Source organism: Plectropomus leopardus, chromosome 11 (genome assembly GCF_008729295.1).
Source record: "Plectropomus leopardus isolate mb chromosome 11, YSFRI_Pleo_2.0, whole genome shotgun sequence".
NCBI lineage: Eukaryota > Metazoa > Chordata > Actinopteri > Perciformes > Serranidae > Plectropomus > Plectropomus leopardus.
The window spans coordinates 33479761-33503703 of NC_056473.1; the positions used below are offsets into that span (position 1 = coordinate 33479761).

General features: G+C 40.0%; 1 protein-coding gene across 1 annotated transcript in view; it reads right to left on the bottom strand.

Annotated features, from left to right (window-relative positions):
* Positions 1-23943, bottom strand: part of LOC121950260 (polypeptide N-acetylgalactosaminyltransferase 18-like) — a 161762-nt gene that overhangs the window by 35268 nt on the left and 102551 nt on the right. The window contains exons 5-8 of the mRNA XM_042496204.1: positions 18377-18574; positions 10751-10865; positions 2128-2313; positions 831-968 (exon numbers count right to left, since the gene is read on the bottom strand). Of these exons, the coding sequence (XP_042352138.1) occupies positions 831-968; positions 2128-2313; positions 10751-10865; positions 18377-18574 (637 nt within the window). The remainder of the gene's footprint in view (positions 1-830; positions 969-2127; positions 2314-10750; positions 10866-18376; positions 18575-23943) is intronic.

Genomic DNA, 23943 nt, shown 5'->3' on the forward strand with positions numbered 1-23943 from the left:
CACAAACCCTTTTTTTTGCATAAATGAGTCATATGATGCAATGGCTATATGCTTGTCGACAGGAACCGGTGCAGAACATCGCTCAGTGGAAACACAGTCGTCTCTTAATTGTGTTAAAACAACATTTTGAAAATATCACAGAAGTTTCATGCAAATCTGTAAACCTGCTTAATGTCGTATTCCTCTGCCCCCAAGCAACCGAAAAATTTGTTTGGGCTAAACAAAACCTAACCAAAAACACCCCTGCAAAGAGTGAACCCAAATATTCAAACAAAAGTAGAAATAGTAACATGATGAAAAAAAGGGAAAATCACAACTTTGAAAATTATGACGGCAAAGCTTTATCTAAAATAAAAAAAAACAATGTATTTTTGTGGGAGCACATCATTAAGGGTCTTTGAAAAAATATTGCTGCCTTTTTGGTTGAAATGTGACAAGAGAAAAGACAAATGGAAATATGTTCACATATTTTTACCGCTCCTTGCTGGCAACCTGCCACAACAAAGGCAAATTAAGTTTTAGAGCTAAAGGAGTGTCTTGTTCTTTTTCATAATGAATTCAGATAGTGGTGAATACTTTATGTCCTGCTCTGAGGAGTTTCTGTATGTGTAGCAACCAGTGGGACTGAGTGTGTGGTGTAGTGTTTCTCAGACTGTGGGCTGGCATCCAGACTGTTGTGGACTTGCTCCTGTGGGCATCAGAAGAGCAGCAGCGTACTTTAATTAACGAGCTGGTGTTTTCAGCACAACGACAAATGATTTTACTCAAATCAAGGCTGCAGACTGGATATATTTGGGAACCCTAAGAACTGAGAGTAAAAATGAACTCACCACTCCGTAAGCGACGGTGTTGCTGTAGGACCGGAGCTCGGGGTAGATGTTGGAGAGGAACCAGCTGAACGGTCGGCACTTGAGTCTGGAGCGCAGGGCTTTTCTCTCAGAGATGTCCCCAATGTCTATTCCTGACTTCTGCAGAGGGAAAAAAATACAAACATCTGAATTCATGTTATAGGTTTTGATGGGATGCCAGGTGGCCCCCTAAACCATTTTTAGTTAGATCTTAATTTTAAACATGACAAATGAAATGGAACAAAATCAAATTTGAGCAAGAAAAACAACACCAGAATGCCCATCGGACATTCAGAAAACAAACATAAGTATTTCATGTGTGATTAAGAGCAGAAGGAAGTGAATAGGGATGAGCGCGGAGCGGACATTTGGAGACACTGACGGAGAATGAGAGCGGAGTGGACATTCAGAGACACTGGCAGAGTCACCAGCGGAGAGTGACAGCGGAGTGGACACCGGCGGGGACATTTGTTGGAGAGAACGGTGGAAATTGAGAGCGGAGCGGACATTCGTAAACACCAGCAGAGAGACCGGAGCAGAATGAAAGTGGAGTGGACATCTGGAGACACCGGTGGACAGACCGGCGCAGAATGAGCACAGAGTGAACATGCAGAGACACTGGCAGAGAGACCGGCGGGGACACCGGCAGGGAATGAGAGCGGAGCAGACACCTGCGGTGGCAGTGGCGTGTCCATACATTTTTTATATGGTGGCCCAAGTGGGACTACATTTACAAATTTTGTCTCTGCTATTCATTCCTACTTTAATTACTAACATTGCAGTGTCTTATATTCCTATTTACAGTTTGGTTTAAAATACAGACAGACCTACCAATCACAACACAACAGAGTGACACCACACAAATGTAAAATAAAGCTTCTGTACTTTGTTCAAGAAATTATTCCTCCAAAAGTTAATAGTATGATGGAAAGTAACAAAATCAAACGGCCAAAAAAATAACATAAAATAATAAACTTGTGAGAGCAAACTTTTAATAGTTGAATCAGTTTATTTGTTTGTAAAATTAGTCAGGTTTTGCATTACTCTGGCACCTTGCTGCCTCTCAGGTTTAAGACTGAATTACACTGATGAATGAAAATTAATTTCACTTGTCGACATTTCAAACTGACTGGGCCAGTCATAATAGGGTGGCACATGGGGTGGCCAATCAGATTTCAAGTGTTGCCCGTGCCACCCCAGGCCACTCCCTAGACACGCCCCTGACATCAAGCAATCACGGTTTCAACCTCCCGTCACACACACCTGTACCGTCTGTTACCTGCAGTGGAACATTCCAGGCCATGTAGACGTGACTCTTGTACTGGTCCATCCAGACCTCAGCCACCCTCAGAGCGTTACGGCGCACGTGGGCTGTCAGGTTCTCTGTGTAGGGTTTGTGGGCACGCTCGATGTGTGCAATCCTCGAACAGGGCAGGACCTCCACGCTGCCGCCACACTGCCACACCTTTGTAACACACAAAATCGCACACATTAGTGACTGCAGGGACCCGAAATAAAGGTATGGGTATTTTCAGGAGCTACATGCCAGTTAAAGCTCTCTCCTCTAAACAGGGGATTTAATCCTTGCTGTGACTGAGCCTGTTTGATAGAATTAGTATGAATGAAACGTATCACAGGAACACACTGAGTGTGTCTACCCAGGGGCCTGCTATTTTTCCAATTTTTTTTTTATCATTTTGCAGTTTGTTGAAAGTGGAGGCTGTCAAAAATGTCCACACAGGCCTAGCGCGCTTCATGACAGGCTCATGAAATATGAAATAAATATTCAGATTTGGCTCCCATGAAAGCGGCACAAGTGTGCAGCCTTCTGGCATGCTTTGACAGTTAAATCTATATGGTAATTTTAGTTGTACTATATTAAAGGTTTGGTAACAGGGGCATGTCACAGGTCAATGAGCTCCGTGTGTGGCCGAGTGACCAGCCGCCGCTAAAATCTTAAAACTATTTCAACTGATATCTCTGCGTTCATTTCTGCTCTCCAGCTGACGGCTCCGCTGCTTTCATGGATTACACATCAGCTGACACTTCCAGCTCAATTTATCACCCTCTGGCGATTTTAACACCTGTCACACTTTCCACTGATCCTTCAACTTGGAGCTACAGTGGATAGCCTTTTTTAGCAAATATGACAAAAAGTGTACTTTTATAACTCTCACTTTATCCTGACAGTAGAACATGACACAGATAGTCTTTGAAAAAAATCATGCCCCTCCGTCTCCTCATCGTGCTCCCACAGACTATACAGATGGACAACATGACAGCTCCCCAAAGAGTGACTTTTCGATCTGGATCACCCCCTGGTGTCTGTCTGCAGTATAGGTCGTAAAGCCCGCCCCTGTTGAGTGAATCGGACACGGGCCAAACTAAAAACTCACACAGAATACATTTTTCCCAAAGAAGGTTTCTGTCACTGAAGGTAGTTCTCATCACCCTGATGTTTGTGTTTTTATGATGTTTGGTTTTTATGAGATATTTTCCACCATGATTGACGGCCAATCTGTGCGGTTGCATTCAACGGAGTAGCCCGCAATTTTTACGCAGTTTTACTTTTTCTAAAATATATTATTGGAAAGTATGCGTAGGCTTACATCTCTATAGATTTAGTCGTCTATCAGAAGTTTATTGAAAACTGTCAAATAAACAAATTTTTGCAGTAATAATAATAATAAGTAATAATTGCAGTTAATTTTTAGGCATATTGTTATATTGTTATGTACTGTTCAGCTTCAATGATTTCTGCATTCCAAATATTATCTATAAATGCATTGGAAAAAAATGCTGTTTTGCTATTTGATATCATAAGGACATAAAAGTAATAGTTGGACACCCTCAGCTCACAGAAAGGAGTCATCAGGCAACATCAGCTGTTACGTAATACCAAGGGCTGAGGGAAAGTGATGGAGAGTAAGAGGAACTACTAATGTAATGCAGCATTTTACTGCATAACCTTTTTCTCAGCTTGTTTTCAGACACATTTTTAGTGCACCATTTAGCTGTAAAATGATAACATTTGTGACCCAGCTGCTATTTTAGAAGCAGTCGAACAAAGTCCTAAACCCCGTCCACCAGCCAGAGCAGTTAGTCGACGGTTTCTTCATTTTACAGATTAACAGTACACTAAGATATGTTTCTAAAAACATTTGAGGTGAAGAAAAGGCAACACAGTGACAAAATCTTGATTCATATTTGCTCAGTTTGACAGTTTGACTGTAGTTCACGAGCAGTGATCGGCATGATTGACAGCTGCTCTTTCTGAAAAGGCCAGTTATTTGCCAAAGTGTCTCATCACAGACTAGATTTTCCTGAAGCCTAGATACCAAAATACTCACAAAAATTCAAATAAATTCACTCAGTACACACTTTTGTGATACTTCATTCATTGCCTACATTTGCAATTAAACTCTTTTCAGTGCTTCCATTTTAGGTTTAATCGTCTTTTACAAACTGTTTCACCTGCCACTTCAACTTTGAGTGTTTTAAATAATTAAAATGTTTAAAAAAAATTCAGCAGGGAGCAGGTGTCAATTTTCTCAAAACAATATTGCCTTGTCTAGATGCCACTACAGCGTTTAGTCGAGTGATGCTTCTGCCATGGCAACACACATTTCTGGAGTTAACCTTGCTAATTTCTCTGATGAATATTCTGCAGTGGGCATCTTAGGAGCTCAGTGTACCAACCAAACAAGCGCTGGAACGCTGAATGCTGATTTGAATACAAACGCCTGTTCTGTCTATTCCAGCCCTTCACAATGTTTGTGTGTTTGCACTATAATCCCTCCTAGCGGCTAGCCTCTTTCCCCTGTATCCTCTCAAAGCGAAAAGCTACCACAGAACAGAAAAACTGTACCTCTGGCCCGCTGCCCAGGCAGGAGCACAAACAAGAGCCAAATTCTAAGATAATACACGCTTCCCTTTAGAAATACCTCAACGTTCTCTATAAAGGATTTACAACACGGGGTTAAAGTACGAGGAGCTATTCTTCGAGCATAACAATCCGTGTTTGAGCGTGTGGGCGTGCAGAGTGAGATAGAGAACGAGACGAGAAAAGAAGCGGACAGTGAGGAGAAAGAGGAAGGGGAGATTCAGAGTGTGAAACATAAAACAGAGAAGGTGAAGGGATAAAAGCAGAGGGAGATAAAGTGGGAAGTATTGAGAGAAAAATAAAGAGAAATAGAGGGGGAGAGAAAATAACAGCTTCTCCTCGTATTCTTGAGCCATTCTTTCCAAAATCCTTTTCTTTTACTCGCAGTTCGAGGTTTACCCTCAACTCAAAAGAAAGTCACCCAACTGTGAATTTACTGAGCAATCAGCAATTTCGCTCCGTGAAATTTGACCAAATTTTCATTGTTACGTCTTAAGATTGTACTTGACTTCTCAGTATCATAGGGAACCACACTTGTCAAGCCCCTTGAGGGTTTTCTGGGGTTCCCCAGCATGTCTCTTTTTTTTTTTAAAAAAATGTATAACATTGTCGTTTTTAATATGTGCCGAATCAAATCAAATCAAATAGTTCGAAGTCAATCCAAATAATTCTCTAGTAGCAGTTTGTTAAAGTACAGCACCTAGAAATGGCAAAAATACACTGAAATTACTGAAATATGGTTAAAGATATAACTTGCACCACTTTGTTGTTTTTTTTGTTAGTGTTTCTAGGTGATGTACTTTAACAATCTCCTTCTCTGACCTCAATTTTGGTCAGTTAAATCTTGAAAAGCTTTTAAAATTGTAAGTTTTCATATTACTGTAGCATGGCTGCCATTTTGCACCATTTCCCCCTAACATGACATTGTTGTAACTCCAATGGTCCAATCTGCAAATGTCTCGTGCTGCATAATAGTCTTAGCCTGAAGACATCTACATGCTAATATTGAATCATTGTCAATAGCACTCCTACTGACAACTGGAAGTTATGCCTGTAACAAACATTATCTGATGTATATGAATTCTTTGTTGTGTGGTCTACTCTTGACGTAGAGCAGCATCATGCAGAAATTAGCGTGTCTCAATGTGCCACATGGTGGACATCGATTTCAGGGCCATGGATTCCATGCAGGAAATAACAGTTACCGAAATGCACAGCTGCTTCAGCCGGCATCCTGCCAGCAACCCCTGACATGGGCCAAGGTGCTACATAACAGAGTAGATTTTTTTTTCGGCGCCTGTGTTAACAAGTTAGAGCACCCACACTGCCTGCATGACGAGCGCTTTCCAGACACATCTAGAGAAATGATTTTTTTCGCGCACCACGTGTGGTTGTCAGCAAAAATAAACAGTGAAAATGATGTTTTGATAATGATATTAACTCTATATCGCAGTTTACCTCAGTTTAAAAGTCTCTTTCTGCCACAGCGATGAGGAAATAAAAAGATGCTTGTTTTACTCAAACTGTCCTGCTCCCGTTTCAAAATGAAAGTCCTCCAACAACGTTTCTGTCAACAGAATCCCATCAGTTGTTGACCCAAGACATTTTATTGTGAATATTTTTGCAGGACTGTGCTGTTGACTGTGCAGGAGCTTGCACAACTTCATAAATGAGTGGAATTTGTGCTTATAAATGTGGAAATACAGAACTCAGAGCAGCAGGCAGCCCTGCAGAAGCGTCACAGCCACAGCGCTGTCAGTGTGAACACCACAAGCGTGAATCATGCTGGTATTCAGCGAGGTTGCCGTCACGCACTGCTTTCGCGTCCAATGTGAATTTTGGCATAAGGCCCTCTTATTGCTGCTTGCTTTAATTTTGTTGAATTGTCTTCTCTCTAAATAAAAATAATTCTCCTGTGGGATAAAACTGGGTAACGCGCCAACTTTTACCGAGAAAACATCACCGAACCTCAGTGTGACTTTAAGAAGTTGCAATTTATGTGTGCGTGTTGGCATCCAGTGTCTGAGACTTGTGTCTGGCTGATTTGTATGTGTGTCAGCCAGACAAAACAGAGCTCATTTACATCCCTAATTGTCTCTCAGTCTGTCTTCTTTGGTTTAATGCAGAACAAATCTCACTGGTGGACTTGTGTTTTTAAAAGTTTTAATGAGAAAATGAGAGGCGAAAGGCAACAACAAATGAAGTTGTGAATTATAAATCATGCAGAGGACGACCGCCCGTTGTGATAAAGAAAAGATGGCATGAGACAATGAGCATTAAATATGTACAACATTACGCCACAGCACAGAGGAAGCTTCATAAAAGCAATCTTTATCACAATAGGAGTGTGCGGGCCAGAGATAGAGAGCGCTTCTGCAGAAACTGGGAGTAAAAAAATCACATCGCTGATAACAAAAGGCGCCTGTGTTTGGTACGGGGGGGATGGAAATAGAACAAACTGGCTGTTTTCTGAGTTAAACCTTGGGCTGAACTCATATGATGAATTAGTTAAGAGTAAGAGCAATGCCCTTGAGACAAGTGTGCAGAGCTGATTCTGTCAAAATATCACTGATGATTTTCATAGTCATTGATCTGTAAAGGGCTCTTTTGCAGTGCAGTCTTCTACTTTAGCAAAAAACAAAAGTAGAAATATTAACTTTTTCTTGATGTGTGAGCTTGTGTCTGGGTGGGCTTGTTGGGGCTTTATTTGAAGCCAGGTTCTGACTTTGAGTTGGCACTGGTGTTTGCCAAAGTAAAGAAATGTCAACACTCTGGCTGATGTTCCTGCTAACCTTTGATTGCCTTTCGACGGTTGAATCACACACAGATGGAGGGGGGGGGGGGGGGGGATAAATCTGTGCGGCCCGAGCCCACCCTGAACCAATGCTGAAGCTCAGCAGTAGCTCTGTAGTGTCTTTCCACTGAAACGGGTTCATTTCAGTTCAGTGTTTGTTGTCATAGCTGCAGAGGGCAACTGATTTGCAGCACTGTGTGTGACTCTTGGCCCTCTATCAGCGCATAGGCTAAAGTGTAATGTGGGCAGTGCCGCCGACAGCTGGAGGGAACATCTGATGTGGGTCAAAGCAACACAGACTGCTGGGGATGCAGCGGCGTTGCTGAGATGTCCTCCTGCAGAGAGAGCGTCTGTTCGTGGCCTCGCTGTTTATGCTTTGCTGAATAAGCCAATGTCAACAGGTGTTTGAGCAATTTGTCTCAACAGTGGGGGGGGGGGACTTATACTGACAAGGAATTTGCAAAAAAGAGCTCTATATTATAGAATCACCTCTCTGCATGCTGCAGAGCCAAAGATGGTCACTGCCCAGCGAGGAGCTAAGGAGAGAAACATTATTGGACTTCTAATACTTGACTGGAGAGTTGTGACATTCAAGGCTCCCAGGGAGAAAGTCAAGGCCCTGCACAAGAGCATTTTACAAGCCACAGAAAGACTTTAAACACAATGTGCAGAAACAACGGGGCATTTTAAGCCTTTGGCAGATTTAGTGATTTATATTCATGACATCATATACTGTTTATGGTATCAGGTTATTTTAAAGGAGATGTTTAGTAGGCAATAACTTGTTGTATGTAGTATCCTTTGAGCTGTGGCAGCTCCTTCGGTTGCTCTGATATGACTGAACCAAACTCCTACTCACTAAAGGCATGTTTCCACTACAAGGTACTGGTTCTACTCTACTCGCCTTTTTTTTGGTTTCCATTAAGAAAAAGTACCTAGTACCTCTTACCTGGTACCACCTTTTTTGGTACCGGCTCTCCTGGGGTTCCAAAAAAGCAGACCGGGTACTATGAGGTACTAAAAGGTAACATGAAAACACTGCAGACCACTGATTGGTCAGAGAGAATCGTCACTGCATCATTGTGTCATCAATGCGCGGCACGCACAGAAAACCCTGAACAGCGCAAACCCATGCCTGCCATTTTTTAACAGCCAAGCTACTGTAGTGGCCATAGTTTTGTATCATTTGTTTTTTTCCCCCAAAATGGCAACCAGAAAGATCACAGAAACACAGACTACAGTTTGTTACATTTAAAGGAAAGAATTCTCTTCCACGAGAAATTAAATGTGGTGTCCACCAAGGATCATTCTTTGGGCCACTGCTCTTTTTTATATACAGTATATCAATGATCTGGCCAATGCTTCAGAGCTGCTATCAAAAATTAGATTTTCTGATGACACTAGTTTGTTCTTTTCTCACCCAAATCTTAACACTATCATGAAAGTGGTATATATATATATATACCACTTTATATATGTTGTAATGGTGGATCTACTCTAAATGCACTCATAAAAAATTGCAAAAAAAAGAAGATTAGGATTCCCTATTATTTATTATCTCTTTCCATTCCAATGGAAAGAAAGTTTCAGTCAATCACCTTCAAATAAATGACAATAAATGGTCTTAACCCTTTAAAACCTGGATCGACATCAGTTTCTTGTGTTACACTCGCATGCCTTTCACAAGTGTTTAAACCTTTGAAAAAAACTTTAAGATTACTTGATTATAATTTCAGGTCATAGCTATTTTAAAAGGGGATATTTCATAGGCAACAATTTAAATTATGAGTATCCTTTGCTTGTTTGAGCTGTGGCAGCTCTTTCAGTCACTCTGAAATGACTGAACCAAATTGACTCCTACTCACTAGTATTCCTGTTACACTAAGGGCTCAACCAGCATTGATCTAGTGTTTAAACATGATCCATATAAACAACCAAGGAAGACAAAAATCAATGACAGCGTGGCTGCACTGCAGTATGGGTTAGTCTTTGTGAGGACAGAGGGGGCAGTGCAGTGATGACACAGCCGTTTCACCACAAGTTCCCCCAGAATTGATTGTCCAGTGCTGTCCACTAAATCTGAGCCTGAGAGAGTTATACATTTTCTTAGTCTAATGTGTTCTTAACCCAGCGGCTCGGATCAGCGTCAGTCAGGCCCGGGCTGATAATCACACCTGTACTGTAAATCACTCTGAGCCTGAGTCAACAGTTTCCCTCGGATGTCTCCTGTGTCTGTTCACGCTCAAAGCTGCTGTTACAACAGTGGCGTCCTTTTGGGACTGATTTGCGGTCTCAAGAGGACGGGGGTTTTGCAGAGCCTTGTGGCTCCGCAGACCAGATCAGAGATGAAATCCCTGCAGTGACTGTTAATGTGACTGTAGTTAAGCTGGCTGGAAAAGATTTAAAACCTGTTCATACCAATACTGACAGGAATAAAAAAAATGCATTCATCATAATTTAATACACGTCTGTTAATTCAACTTCTAAGAAAAAAAAAAAAAAACTTGTAATTTTATTACATTAAATTACAATGTTATCCGTCAGGTGAAACATTATTAGTAATGAGCTCAGTTTGCTTGAGTAAGGCTGAATGAATAGTGTAAAAGTCTGATAAAGCCTCGTTCTGTCAAGGAAAGGTCACTCTTCTTTTCTGTATGCCTGATATGTCAGCTATTCAGGATATTTCAATTTAGGTGCTGACCTCTGGTTATGCCTCTGTGGTGTACAGCACAGTAATTATTCTGTTACAGAGATTTCAAATATACACTTTTTTTTCTCTTTTTCTTTTCTTTTTTTTTTTCCAGAATAAAGCACGGTTTATGAAAGAATAGCTTTTTTTCATTGCAAATGCAAATTTTAGCTGATATTAATACATTACCTCTTAAAAATTGAAAGTATGCTTAGATATATCAGTATGAATTAACACCAAGTTCACAAGGAGAGAGGGAAGAGAGAGAAGAAAAAGGGAAGGAAGGAAAAGTGCTCACTGTCATTGATTTTTATGCATTTGTGACTAAAATTATATCCGTTAAGTGCATAAATTAGTTTGAGATCTTTATCTTAAACCTGTGAAAAATGGAGGCAAAAACAAAAAATCAGTTATTTGTTCACTGTATATGGTGGAGGGCTGTAGCTAGGGTGCAGAAATATAGGCTCCTGTGGAGTGTTTGATGTGGTTTGTGGGGCTGAGAGGATAATAAGATACCAGTTCTGAAGCTGACTCACCCTGATGCCGAGCTCCACGTTTTCTCCACCGTAAATTTCCATGCCTTCATCCAACAGTCCAATCTCCTCAAAGTACTTCCTGTCGACCACAAAGCAGCCAATCAGAGCAGGGCTCCTGGAAGAGAGGGTGAAAAGAGAAAAGAGATGAGGTCAGAGAAACTGGTTTAAAAAAAAAAAAAAAGAGTTTTTAATCCAGCAAAATGCATAAAAATAATTGATGCAAAATATTTTTTAAGACACACAAGCACAGTCTTAAACCACCATTAGCCACATACTGGGCAAAAAGGCCCCGGAGATGTATTTTTTAAGCATGCTGCACATTTAATGCTGTATTCCAGAGACCTTTGATGCAGTGCATTATAAACGATCCAGCTGTCAAAACCGTGTTTTCACCTAACACAACAAATCCAGGACCTTTTGAGGAAACAGATCTTTCATCAACATCAAACTGAATCAACAAGATTTAAAAATAACCCTTATTAGTATTCATGCTGTCAGTCCCACACATCTTCTCTTATCAAAATGAAATACAGCAGCGCTACAAAAACAACTTGTTTTCGGTGAATTTCTGCTCCCTGTGGATACACACATTGGCAAACTCCCAGACAACACTGAAACCCAAAATGCTAATAGAAACAAAGACCTCCCACTACCAGCTATCAACACATCCTTTTTTTCTGCTGCCTCCACAGAGCAGCACAATGAAACCACTATTCCAATAAATATCACTGCTCCGTCTCAACAATATCATTTTTTAAAGTGCAGTACGCTGACTACATGACATTATGAGCTTTGATGCTATGTAATTTTACATGCAGCCTAAAACACTGGCTTTGGACACACCAATATTCCCGTATTAATAATAAAATAATAATACATTTAATTAATGGGCGCCTTTCAGGGCACTCAAGGTCACCTTACAGATACGGGATTTGAAGATGGGGAGATATCTATACCCCAGATGGTTTGTGGGAGAGATTTCCAGAGAAGATAAACAAGCAGGAGGCGTAGTGGGGAGCACAGAGGAGGAAGACTGAAGAGTACTGGAGGGCGCGTAGGAATTAAGGAGGGTGTTGAGGTACACAGGTGTAAGGTTATAGAGAGCCTTAAATGTGAGGAAGAGAATCTTATAATCGATGCTGTGTTTGACAGGAAGCCAGGGAAGTTGTTGAAGGACGGGGGTGATTTGTCCTAGGAAAGGGTTTCTGGTAATGATGCCGGTAGCAGAGTTCTGAACCAATTTGAAGTTTATGGAGGAGCTTGAGCAGAAGACCAGAGAGGAGAGAATTACAGTAATCAGTGCAGTCGGATGGCAGTGCTATTAGGTATGAGGGACGGGTGGAAATGGTTGATATTGCGTAGGTGGAAATATGCAGTCGGAGTGATATCATTGATGTGTGCTTCAAATTATAATGTGCTGTAGAGGATGACACACATCTTGACCTGGGAGGAGGGAGGAACTGAGGAGTTGTCGACGGTGAGTGAGAAATTGTCAGATTTGGCTAGAGTGGTTTCCAACAAGGAGAACTTCAGTTTTATTGCTATTGAGTTTGAGAAAGTTACGTGAGAACCAAGTTTCCAGGCAACAGTCAGAGAGGGAAGATGCTGGAAGGGTGCAATTAGGCTCAGAGGACTGATAGAGCTGGGTGCTGACGGTGTAGCAGTGAAAGAGAATACCAAATATCCTGAAAATATGACAGAGTTGTAAGAGGTTGATGATGAAGAGGAGAGGACCCAAAACAGAGCCCTGAGGAACACCAGTTGTGACTGGTAGTGCTGTAATCTGAAGGTTTTTAACTGTAACTGAGTTTAGCTGGAGAGACTTAAACCAGGAGAGGCGGTTGCCAGGAACACAAATAGAAGCTAATCTGTCTAGTAGGATGGTTGGAGATGGTGTGAAATCGGTGCTGAGATTGAGGAGGATGAGTATTGTAGAGAGTCCAGAGTCAGCTGCCATCATCAGATCATTAGTAATTTTAACTAAGGCTGTCTCTGTGCTGTGAAGGGTGAAGAGATGAGTGTGGACCTTCTCTGCTACTGTTCTTTCGAGTATTTTGGAGAAATGGTAAAATAGAGATTTGTCATAAGTTATCCTGGATCTGCACCAGGTTTCCTAAGTACGGGAGTTATAGCAGCTGTTTATTCCATATATGACAATATTCTGAAGTTAATATGGGTCATATAAACAGCATACTCCATTTATATATTCCAAATTAATGTCCAAATTTAGCTTTATCTGTATGTTAACAGAAGTGTTAGTGGAATATTAATTTCCATTAGCCATGTAAACAGCTTTTGTCTATTTCGAAATAAGGGCAAATACCAGACTATTTTGTGCATGCAAAAGCACTCATTGTTTGCTCTGTAACAAAGGCATAGCATGTTGCATAAGGGTAATTTGTGTGAAATTAAGGTGTTAAATTCCTGCATGTTAGCTCTCAGGCTGAACTATTTTTTAATCAGATATTTCCGCACTGTGCCTCCACTCTGCTCCTCTCAGCTCAGGCCACCAGTGGCTGCAGAGTCTGTGGAAATACTGGATTTTAATATTCACCCCGAGCAAACATTTTATCTTAAAAAATGTTGAGGTCACAAATGGTGCTAGCAGACCTGCAGAGATTTAAATGTATTAAGCCACATTCAGACTAGATTTATCCTGTAGGGGAAGTAGGGTGATTTTAATGTAACGTGAACTGGTCAGTGATTTCAGTGTACCACATATGCGAATAATTGTTCACCTCCACCCCACTAATAATAACAGATGCATCCTTCAGTTGTTTTGCAAACTCAGTGGTCCATAAACACCATCAGGAGGAACATACTTCATACACACATACTTATTTTGGATCTCTGAGCTACTTATCCTTATATATTTTAACAAACTAACATCATTTTTTATTATTTTTATTTTGTGTGTTTGTTTTATTTCTTTGCTTATTTTCAGGTACTTTTCTTCTATTTTTTTAATGACTTGGTAATTTTGGGGTTATGTCTTCTCAACTTGCCTTCTTTCCATATTTCTAAAGGAAATCAAGACAGTTTTCTCAGGTTTCAATGGGTTAACATCATGATGTTTTGCAGGCGTTGAGTGTTGTTCTCAATAACTTACAACTAAATGTTGAGATGAGATGTTTGGAAGTATTTGGATTTTGGTTACCTAACAACACAACTCCAAACCAACAAAATGTAGCAAACTGCAGCAACACTAATTCAGCCACCGACTGCTAAAAGACTCACAGGGAAACCATACACACGTAAACAAGATAAAAAGATAAATTAAAGAGGTAGAAAAGCATTGAAACCCAACATCCCAACTCCAAGGAGAGAGTTGAGCCTCTGATAAACTCAAGCTGTTCCATTTCCCAGAGTGCCCAGCGGTACTTGCAGCACAAGGCTGGCAGCCAATCAACAATCCTTGACGTCTGGAAACCCACTTTCGTCAAACAGAAATGGACGTGGTTTTATCTAAAGAGGGTTGGAAAAACAATAGATGCTCCGTGTACTTGTGAAACATCCATATCTTTTTCAGACCACCTTCTGTAATTCCCCCACGGTTAAATATCAGCCAAAACAATTAGTTAAATTACCAAAGAGCGCAATGAATATTCTCTTCCCAGATCCCCCTCTAATGTTAATCCTGTCTGAATGCGGCTTTAGACTGTAAATAAACCATTTTTTGCTTTTCAAAATATTAAAACAAATGACACACACTGACCACTAATAAGGTTTCATGCTTTAATGCATGAAAAACAATTTAGTATTGTTGAGAGATATGAGTGAGCTCCAGAGGAATGCAGAGCCTTTATGAACAGATTCATTTGTTTGAGGGTGCAGGAGTAAAAACTCACCGGCTGCCCCGTGCACTGTGTAAGTACCCTGCCACCTCCACGGTCACTTGAGTGGTGGGTTTACCTCTATATACCTATACCTATGTACTTTATCATTTTGATATTAAGTTGTGTGCACATGAAATTTTTTTCTTTAAAAAAAGGGTTTTTTAATGAAAAAAATTTCATGTGCACACAACTTAATATCAAAATGATAAAGTACATAGGTATAGGTATATAGAGGTAAACCCACCGCTTTTTTGTCATTTTACTGTATTCCTACCAATCAGCCAAAAGTAATTAGAATAACAGGAGGGTACATTCACTTCCTCTTCTGTAACCACTGCTGGCACGTTTATAAGGGCGAACTAGGGAGTTGAGTAGAGCAGCACTTTGGCAGGGGTGGCAAAATGTATGCCAACTATTCACAAGTAAAACTGCACGGTAAACAACAGCAGTATTGCTGAATTTGTGTGATGTCGGAAGGTTGCAGTTTCCCAGTTGGGAAGTTGTTCTTCTGACTTTGTTGTGTTCATGTGCTTTGAGGTCATAAAGTGGGAACAACTTGGAAGTTACAAAGAGGATGTGTTGCATTTTAATGCTAAGTGCATTTAAAGAAGAGGCTGATAGCTGTTTCCACTTTATTAATGTTTCTATATATTATTTTATTTTCCACATAACTTGTATATTACATTTTTATATATTTTTATGTTTAATCTAGGCCACTCTACATGAACAGCAGTTAACATTTATACCATGTTAAACACTATAACTCATGTTATAAAATAACATTATTATCAATATTAGTTTACTTGCCTGGTAGGCTTTATAGTTAAAAGTTTGCTTGCTTGCTACAACTAATAGATGCATGCAACTATTTAAAGTAAATAAATATTTAAAGTAATCACGCAAACATTAAAACTCTGCAATTCAGGTATCATCAAAATTTCCCAATTTCCATTTCATAATTACGACTTTGGAGGGCCGTTCATCTGCGTGTAACTTGTAAATACAACAAGTACAATATTTCTTTGGAGCATGCGAAGGCAGCATAACTGCAGGCTACCAGCATACCAGGCAGTACATGCAGCTGGCAGCTGGATATCAGCTGGGCCAAAAAACTTTAATTGTCTTTGAAAAAATAAAAGCCCAAAAAAATACACATGAATGCGAGGAGAAGTGAGCATGTAACGTTACTGACTGAAAGTCTTCTGTGTTTCATAACAGTCTGATGTTAAGAAATGGAGAGTGTCTCAAAAAAAGGCCCTGGCTCATTTATTCAGCACTCAAGGATGTTATACGTTTTACTTCTGATGTAAACAGGCTTTTTTTGGAAGTGAGAGAAAGTAAGCTCTTGCAAGAGATGGTGTCGAAGACTGGAAATTATGTCAAGCATCATAAGTGCCCATGAAAAATCAGCTGAACATATACAAAAGTTTTCATGAATGGAGAGAGCTGGACATAAATTTGATGTCACAAAACGCTGTGTACACTCGTGAAAGGTAAGCTTTATTTGCTCTCTTGTCATGAAGTTGCGAAGAATGTGTTTGATGCACAATTGTGCACACGAGAAAGTGATGTACAATTGTGCACACGAGAAAGTGATGTATGGAGAGGTTTGCAGTGGTATTATTTAGTTTGAGGAGCTGAAATTGTATTATTTAAAAAAAAAACAAAAAAACTATGTGCTATCATCACTCTTATGTATAGTATTCAGAACCAGGTGACTGATGTTAATATGAAGATCTATTTGGTGCCTTATATGTATATGGATTCGCAAAATGCCTGCATGATGACTCATGCATACTTTGATATTGTTGACATTTCGAGCACATAATCACAGCACTAGACTATTTGCTTTATGCTCAAGGCACATTTGTCTTTATGTGTTGCTGTTTTTTGCTTTATGTGTTGGCCTTTTTGTTTTCTTTCTGGTAGGGTACATTGCAAATAAAGAGGCGGCAAAATTGTATTTGCCTAGAGCAGCGAAAGTGCATGCACCCAACCTGATGGTATCCTATCCTTTTACCTAGTAGTAGACTCACCTCATCAACCACTACACCACTGACTATAGAGGTGCAAACCCTAAGACTTTTTTTCCACATAATCAGGTAGAGTAAAATGAAATGACACATACATATTTACTTACAGAAATTTGCATTAAAAAATATCCAAAACTTTCTCAAAAGTGTCTGAACAATGTCAATACTGTAAGGTGGTCTTTGTGAGTAAATCCAATGACTGATTACGAATGAGAAAAAGTACTTAAGAAGATCAAGAAATAAATAATTGGGGGGAATTCATCTTTCTCCATTACAGTATTGAGCAGCATACATCCTCTTGTCCTTGTCCAAATCTATAAACACTGCACTATTGATTTGCTAATGCTTGCCATGAACGACAGCAACAGACCTATTATCCTCCTGCAGATATTAGTGAGTGGGCACTTTTGCTCAGCCGGGCTGTTTTTCACTCTCTGCAGTGTGTCTGATATTCACTGTTTCCGCAATGCTATATTTGTGTTATAATTTTGTCACATACTGTATGCTCTTACTAATTTACTTGCATTCTTCTATTATTGACTGTTTTTATTTGATCATTTCTCTGTTTTATTTAAACTCACGCTTTAGTCAACATTTGTTATTCCTAAATGTGCTCTATAAATAGATCAAATCTGACTTGACTAGATCCTTAAATCCATAACAGAGTGCGTGCAATGACTGTGCAACGACACCAGGAATACTCAACTTGTTTGGCTTGGGGGCTAATCCCAGCAGCCCCATTCAAGTTTCTAAGATTTAAGGACATTCATAGGATTTTAGGACATTTCTCAGATTTTAGAGCATTTCTAAGATTTTGAGACATCCCCAGGATTTTAGGATGTCTCTAGGATTTTGGGACATTGCTAAAAATTTAGGACGCTTCGAGGACCCAAGGACATTTCTAAGATTTTCAAACGTTTCTCAGATTTAAGAATGTTTCAAGAATTTTAGGACTTTTTCGGGATTTTAGGACATTTCTAGGATTTTTGGGCATTTCATCAGATTTCAGGATGTTTCTAGAATTTTAAGGAAATTCCTCAGAGTTTAGGACTTTTTTAAGATTTAAGGGTATTAGGAGCTTAGCTAGGACCCCCAAACCAAGCTCTATTTTAATGCTGTTTTATGCACTCTGGCATCTTATGTATACTAAAAGTACAAAACTAAGTCCTAGTGTATAATGTATATTTTTTATTATGAATTAAAAAATGGTTGGGGGGGCTTTACCCTACCCTATCAGGGACCAGATTTGGCCTGTGGCTGCAAGTTGGGTATCACTGCTGTACATGCTGAAGGTCTTGTTATATGTGCTGTGATAGTGGTGACAACATGTACATGCTTTCCTTTGTAGATGTAACAGCCCAGCGCTTCTGATGAGACTCCAGCTTTTAAGTGCTAGACTTAATGTGCACTGTGACTGCGCTGCACCCCTGAGGTTTAATATGGGTTACAATATTGACACTACCCTTACCAGAATTTACATGCATAATAATTCAAGAGGATTAGTGTTCAAGAAATTCTAATGTAAAAATAATGAGCTTAGTAAGTGATCTTATCAAACCAATATGCTTCAAGTGAACTGATTATAAATTAATACTGCACTGGCCGATTATGTTGCTTGTGTCTCACTTCTTTCATAATATAAAGGCTATTTTTTTTCAATAAAACAAAAAGGGCTTTTCATCCTGTTTCATGATTTTTGAATTCATCTTCCTCATGTTAAGCTTAAAACAAAGTATTTCAGCTCCATCTGTGTTTACCTGATGGGGGCCGTTTGGTTGCGTTGTGTCCACCAGGACTTTGGTGGGTTGAGGTATCGACACCACAGCTCCCAGTCGAAGCCCTGAGCAGACAGCGGGTACTCCTCGATCTCAAAGCTGTCGTACTTGATGTTGTCAAAGGATGGAGACACCACCCGGGTCCGGTCCTCCTTTATTCTCTGCAGAATGGGTTCGGCCCTGCAGGACGACACAAAACAGACAGAATGTGTTGAAGAGATGACAACAAATTAATTCATGAGTCAGTGATATATTGTTGGCTGCAGGTCCAAGCTTACACTCTCGGGTAAGTGAACATAATAACAGTCCAAAAAATGTGGAAAATGAGAACTGAGATAAGTGAAGAGAATATTAAACTATTTGTTTATCTGAAGGCAATTTTGACAGTTTGTCACATCAGAAAGCTGCTCCTGGATCCCAGTGCACTTCACAACTTGACAACTGACAGCTTGACATTGTCTCCAAAACATAAACCACATATTAGGCTTGGGAAAAATGTAATATTTCATACTTTCTTGAAATTTCACCAGGGCATACGATATATGACAAAGTAAGTGCTGTGTGCTAAAACCACTCTTCCCCATACCCGACAGCAAGTGCGCTTCTTACTTTCAGCTTTTCAGACTACTAAATACAGACTAAAAACCCACAAATTAAGAAAAGTACCTTTTCAACTCAACTTCCTCTCGGTCATGGAAGACTGACAAGGCTCAGTTACCTCACTAACTTATCTTAAAACACATTTTATTCTAACTCAACAGAAACAAAATAAAGCTCTCCCAAACTGTCTTGGTTACTGTTAATAATCCAGTAGTCGCAGGGGTCAGCAGATTTTAAGCCTGGCCGATTATCGGGGCCAATACATGGCATTTTGTCAATTATCTGTATCTTTGTTTTATTTTAAAGAGCGCAAATAAAATTAAGTAATGAAATAGTGTGAGTTTGTTATATTTCAAATTCTAAATTTCGACAGAAAGATATTCCTTTTTATTGTAAATGTATATCGGTTCCAAATATCGGTTATTGCTCTCATTAAGTACTAATAATTGCTTTCGACCCTGAAAAATCATTATCAGGTCTACACCTACTAGTAAGTCCATTGTCCCAACAATCACCAGCTCAGTTTGGTCAAAATAAAACCGCAACTAAAAAAGTTAGATGTAAAAAAACACAGTTATTCCCCACAGTCTCTCTCTGCCTGCTGGCCGCTGACTGTTTACAGTCCTGTAACTTCTCCCACCACCTCTAGGTGTCGCTGTGTCTTTCAGCTCTGCTGCCTGTTCCACCAGTAGAGACCGGAGACTGAGCTCTGGTGGTGCATGCTGTGCACTACATACAATGAGTTTAATAGGAAGAGGAAAGCCTATATTGATGATGGTATTGAAAAACATACCTTTGGCATTTATAAATACCCTGATTTACCGTAACACCGTGATATTGCTCAAGCCTACAATTGAAGGCATAATGCGATGTTAACAGGCAATGGGCTTAGGATGCTGCAATTGATGCGTTTTTCTGCATCACATTAACAAATGTCACGTACACAATAGCCCAAGTGAACCCTAGTATGGAACATTATTGGTGTGATAGCAGACAGACGGGGGAGCTCCTGTACTTGAGCATGATTAGCAACAATTGTATCTAATATGAAAACGACCCAAATGTCACACTTTTTCCTATAATTAACGACCTTGCAAAATTGCCTTGGGAAGCTGCCCAGAGGCTGCCCTTAGCGGCTGCCTATGTCGCCTATAGGAAGATCCTCCACTGGCTCGTCAGGAAAGGCAGAGCAGAATAAGTCAGAGTAATAAGGCACTAACTGGAATAAAAAGTCCTGGAGAGATCAGCGCTCCCTGCTTAGCCTTGTAAGCCATTCCCAGGGTTTTGAATTTAATTTGATAAGAAGTACAGGAAGTGGCTGAAGTGTTAGAATTCACAGCTGAAGAGAGCGAGGCTGGCTGCAGCACGAGGAGCCGAGAGAGCCAAAAGAGAGTCCTTCTGGAGCTCTGGAGTCCAAGAGGAGACAGGCACAGCCTGGACTACAAACTAAGCTCAGTCCTTGATCAGGTAATATTGGATTTGGTGGATGCTGAATGTAAAGCTGCAGGGCTGTGGGTGTGATGATGGCTTCGCACATCGGACGGCTTTTAAGATTCACAGAGGCTTGTTGGCAGCCTGGGCAGTAATCACAGAGGGGCTGTCGATACAGAGGTAGTGCTGAGGGCAGATGTGCCAGTGGAGAGGAGCACTTCATGTCAAAGAGGTCGAGCAGGTGACTCGCAATCAGCCACAGATAATTCCCCGACAGATACGCTGTTTTAAAGTCTGTGTAAAGTGAATTCAGACATTTGTTTCAAAATACATCATAAATGTTTGAATCTGACTGTTGAAAACACGTTACAAAGACCCTTTACTACATGGTACTGAATTGTGGAGTTAGATGGTTTTTTTGAGATGTTTTGGGCAAGCCTAAAACCATAGCTTGATGATGCACTGGGGCTTTACTCTGCATAACCCCGCCCCTGACAATGTAGCAGTATAAAAACGAGAAGCATCATTAGCATAGTCCCGTGAGTTGGGCGTAGCCTACGCTCCTCCAGTGGACACTCCCCCAGCGTTTCAGATCAGAGAACACTCTGCATTTTTTTATGATTTTGAGACCTTCTTTTACACACTTGGTGATTTTTTTGGTCATTTAAATTTGGTCAGGTGTTTAATAACACATCTTTCTGTGATGTTGGCTGTCCAAAACGTGCGTCAGAGTTATTTCATCTGCCACCTAAACCACACTGATTCATCTACCGATTCACAGTGCAGCTGAAATACTTCAGAAAATCTTTTTTCTTTACATAAATTGATAGAAATTGTTTTGGTGAGCAAGAGTTAGGTCAGTATGTGTCCTTCAAGAGGGCTCGAGGTCAGATACTTGACACTCAAAGCTACCTTTCTTTATACTGGCACAAGGTAGATTTATCAGTCATTTTTTAAACAAATTTTAAAAAATTAAATTACAATGTGTCCTTGATCCTACTGCATTTTTGGAATTGAAAGGTACGTTGATTAAAATCACCAGCTACTATGAAATTCCATCCGGTTGCTTGGGCATGTTACAGCTGATGGCATCATTCAACTCCATACCACAAATTCAAGCTGAAATACCTTGTAGTTCTTCCCCCTTACAACTACTCCACTATTTCATCAAATGACGTAGCTGGAAGGTCAAAAAACAGATTTTGCAAGTTGCCAAACTCCGTTTTCTTGGTAAATTTAGCTTGCTCTGAGGATTTTATTGCCTCAGTGATTTATATTCACCATCAAGGCTGATTGGACATCACATAAAAGGTGAAGAATATAACATTAAGTACATCAGAGGTTAAGGATTTGAAATGTGCACACCAAACAAAATGCTGAGGTAATTCTCACTTTTTACTTTTATATTTTGTGACAGAATTTCACAAAGCTCAAAGTGAGCTCTGAAATTCCTCACATGACCAGCAAAGAGAAATCTCTGCGCTGTCTAATGGGAAATCCCACCTACACCAGAATCATAAAAGTGAAAAGAAAATTCACATCACTGCACTCTGAAGAAAACAACCATTCATCTGGTTCCAAATGGTACTAAAGAGCTCCAGAAGAAACGACGGCTGACTGGAGAGGGAAAAATAATATCTTTACATTCTTAGTCTTGTGGGACAAACTGCCAAAGGGTGTCATTTAAATGCAAACTAACCTTGTCCCACGAGACAGGAAACACAAACCAGGCAGCGCACCTCACAGCCATTCATGTTTTATCAGTCCAGCCCCACAGAGGTACAGTATATGATAATAACATCACAAAGTCCCAACATCAGAGAGGAAGAGGGGCTCTTTCATCCTGCACACTGATTGTTCATTAAGAGGTGAACCTCGCCTCTGGCTTTCTTTTTACAGCTCTACACACACACATAAACACTGACACACACAAACACATACAGCGATCCCACCCCCAAAACACCCTGAAATCTAGTTATTGGAGGAGAAATCTAAAAAATCTAACCGCCCAATTAGTGAGACCTCCACATCAAAGAAACGTCTACTAGTCGAGGTAAAGGTTACAGCGTTCCCACAGTGAGACTTCATGGCAACCTACAGGAAATTATTTTCTCACAGCTGAATACCAAAAAGTGTTGTGTGCTCCGAAACACACGGTGGGAGATCTGACATGAGCACAGGTGTAGTCTCAGTTCATATCACTAATTTGAAAACACAGCTCGTTCATAGTTACTTTTTTCTGCATTAAACTGCCTCCAAATGGTTCACCGTGCTTGACTTGAAGTCTGGATACTACCAGACGGAAATCCATAAGATGACAAAGCTAAGACAGCTGTGGTAATGCAGCTTGGATTTTGGGAGTGCCGTTTTTTTGAAGGTAGTTATTTGCCCCCCCCATTTCACTGTAACTGGACGGCTGACTAAAAAGTGACAGTGACAAGTGCAGTGTTTTACTAAAACTTGGAACATTTTTGAACTCTTGTCAACCAAAAAAAACTCCAAACTTGCAGCGCTCATTGTCTTGATGTTTGTAACAGAGTGTGACTATGCGGTTCTCCCTTCGCAAAGAATTAACTATTTATGCTGGTCTCAGGTAAAAAAACATGCTGCCCCGTCGGGCTCACAAAAATTGAATTCATGATGCTGGAGAAAAACTAGTACCATCATGTTTTCTGAATTCTGGCATTGACTTAGTACCCAAATATCAATTCTTGTGACACACCTACATTCTAAGGCTGCAATCCAAAAATGCTCACATGCTACAAAAAAGGAGAAACTCTCCAAAACTTTTAATTTAACTTATATGCAAACACACATTTTTGAGTGCCGAGTATGTACTTGAAACTATCATCAGCCTGACTTACTGTGTCTGACATTTCAGCCTAATACATTTATTCAGTGGGAAATGATTACCCTGTTAATAATCACTTTTAAAACCTGGTCGGTTGATGATAATTGAATGCCATAATAATTAGTTGATGCAATTTTTGCACCCTTGGCCTGATCTCAAGTTCAAAATATTTTTGTTTATTCAGAGTAGGAAGACGCATCACGTTTAAATGAGTCCTTTAAAATGACAGCATGTCTACTTTTTGTATTTGGGGCACTTTTTTATGCCTTTATCAGTGATTTGACAATGGAGATATGACAGGTTGTGAGGGGAGAGATACACCGTTGCATACTGATATGTCTATGAGCTAGGAGTAGTTTAACCCTTTGAAACCGGAACAAATTGGCTTGATGTCTTTCAAAAACATGGGAAGAGGACAATGAGCAATGACAGAAGAAATGACCCAAAAATAAGCATGAAATTAGTCAGTCCAAGTATTAAAAAAATTACTTGAAAATTTGTAAAAATTAATAAATAAATAAATACAAAAAGGGTGGAAGGAAGAAGGGAATTTTAAATAAATAAATAGAGTAATGTTGAAACATAATTTTAAATATGTTTGTATGATCATTATAAATTCAGTTTTTCCCTAGCTTTTTCTTTTTTCCCTAGAAATTTTCCCCTAGCT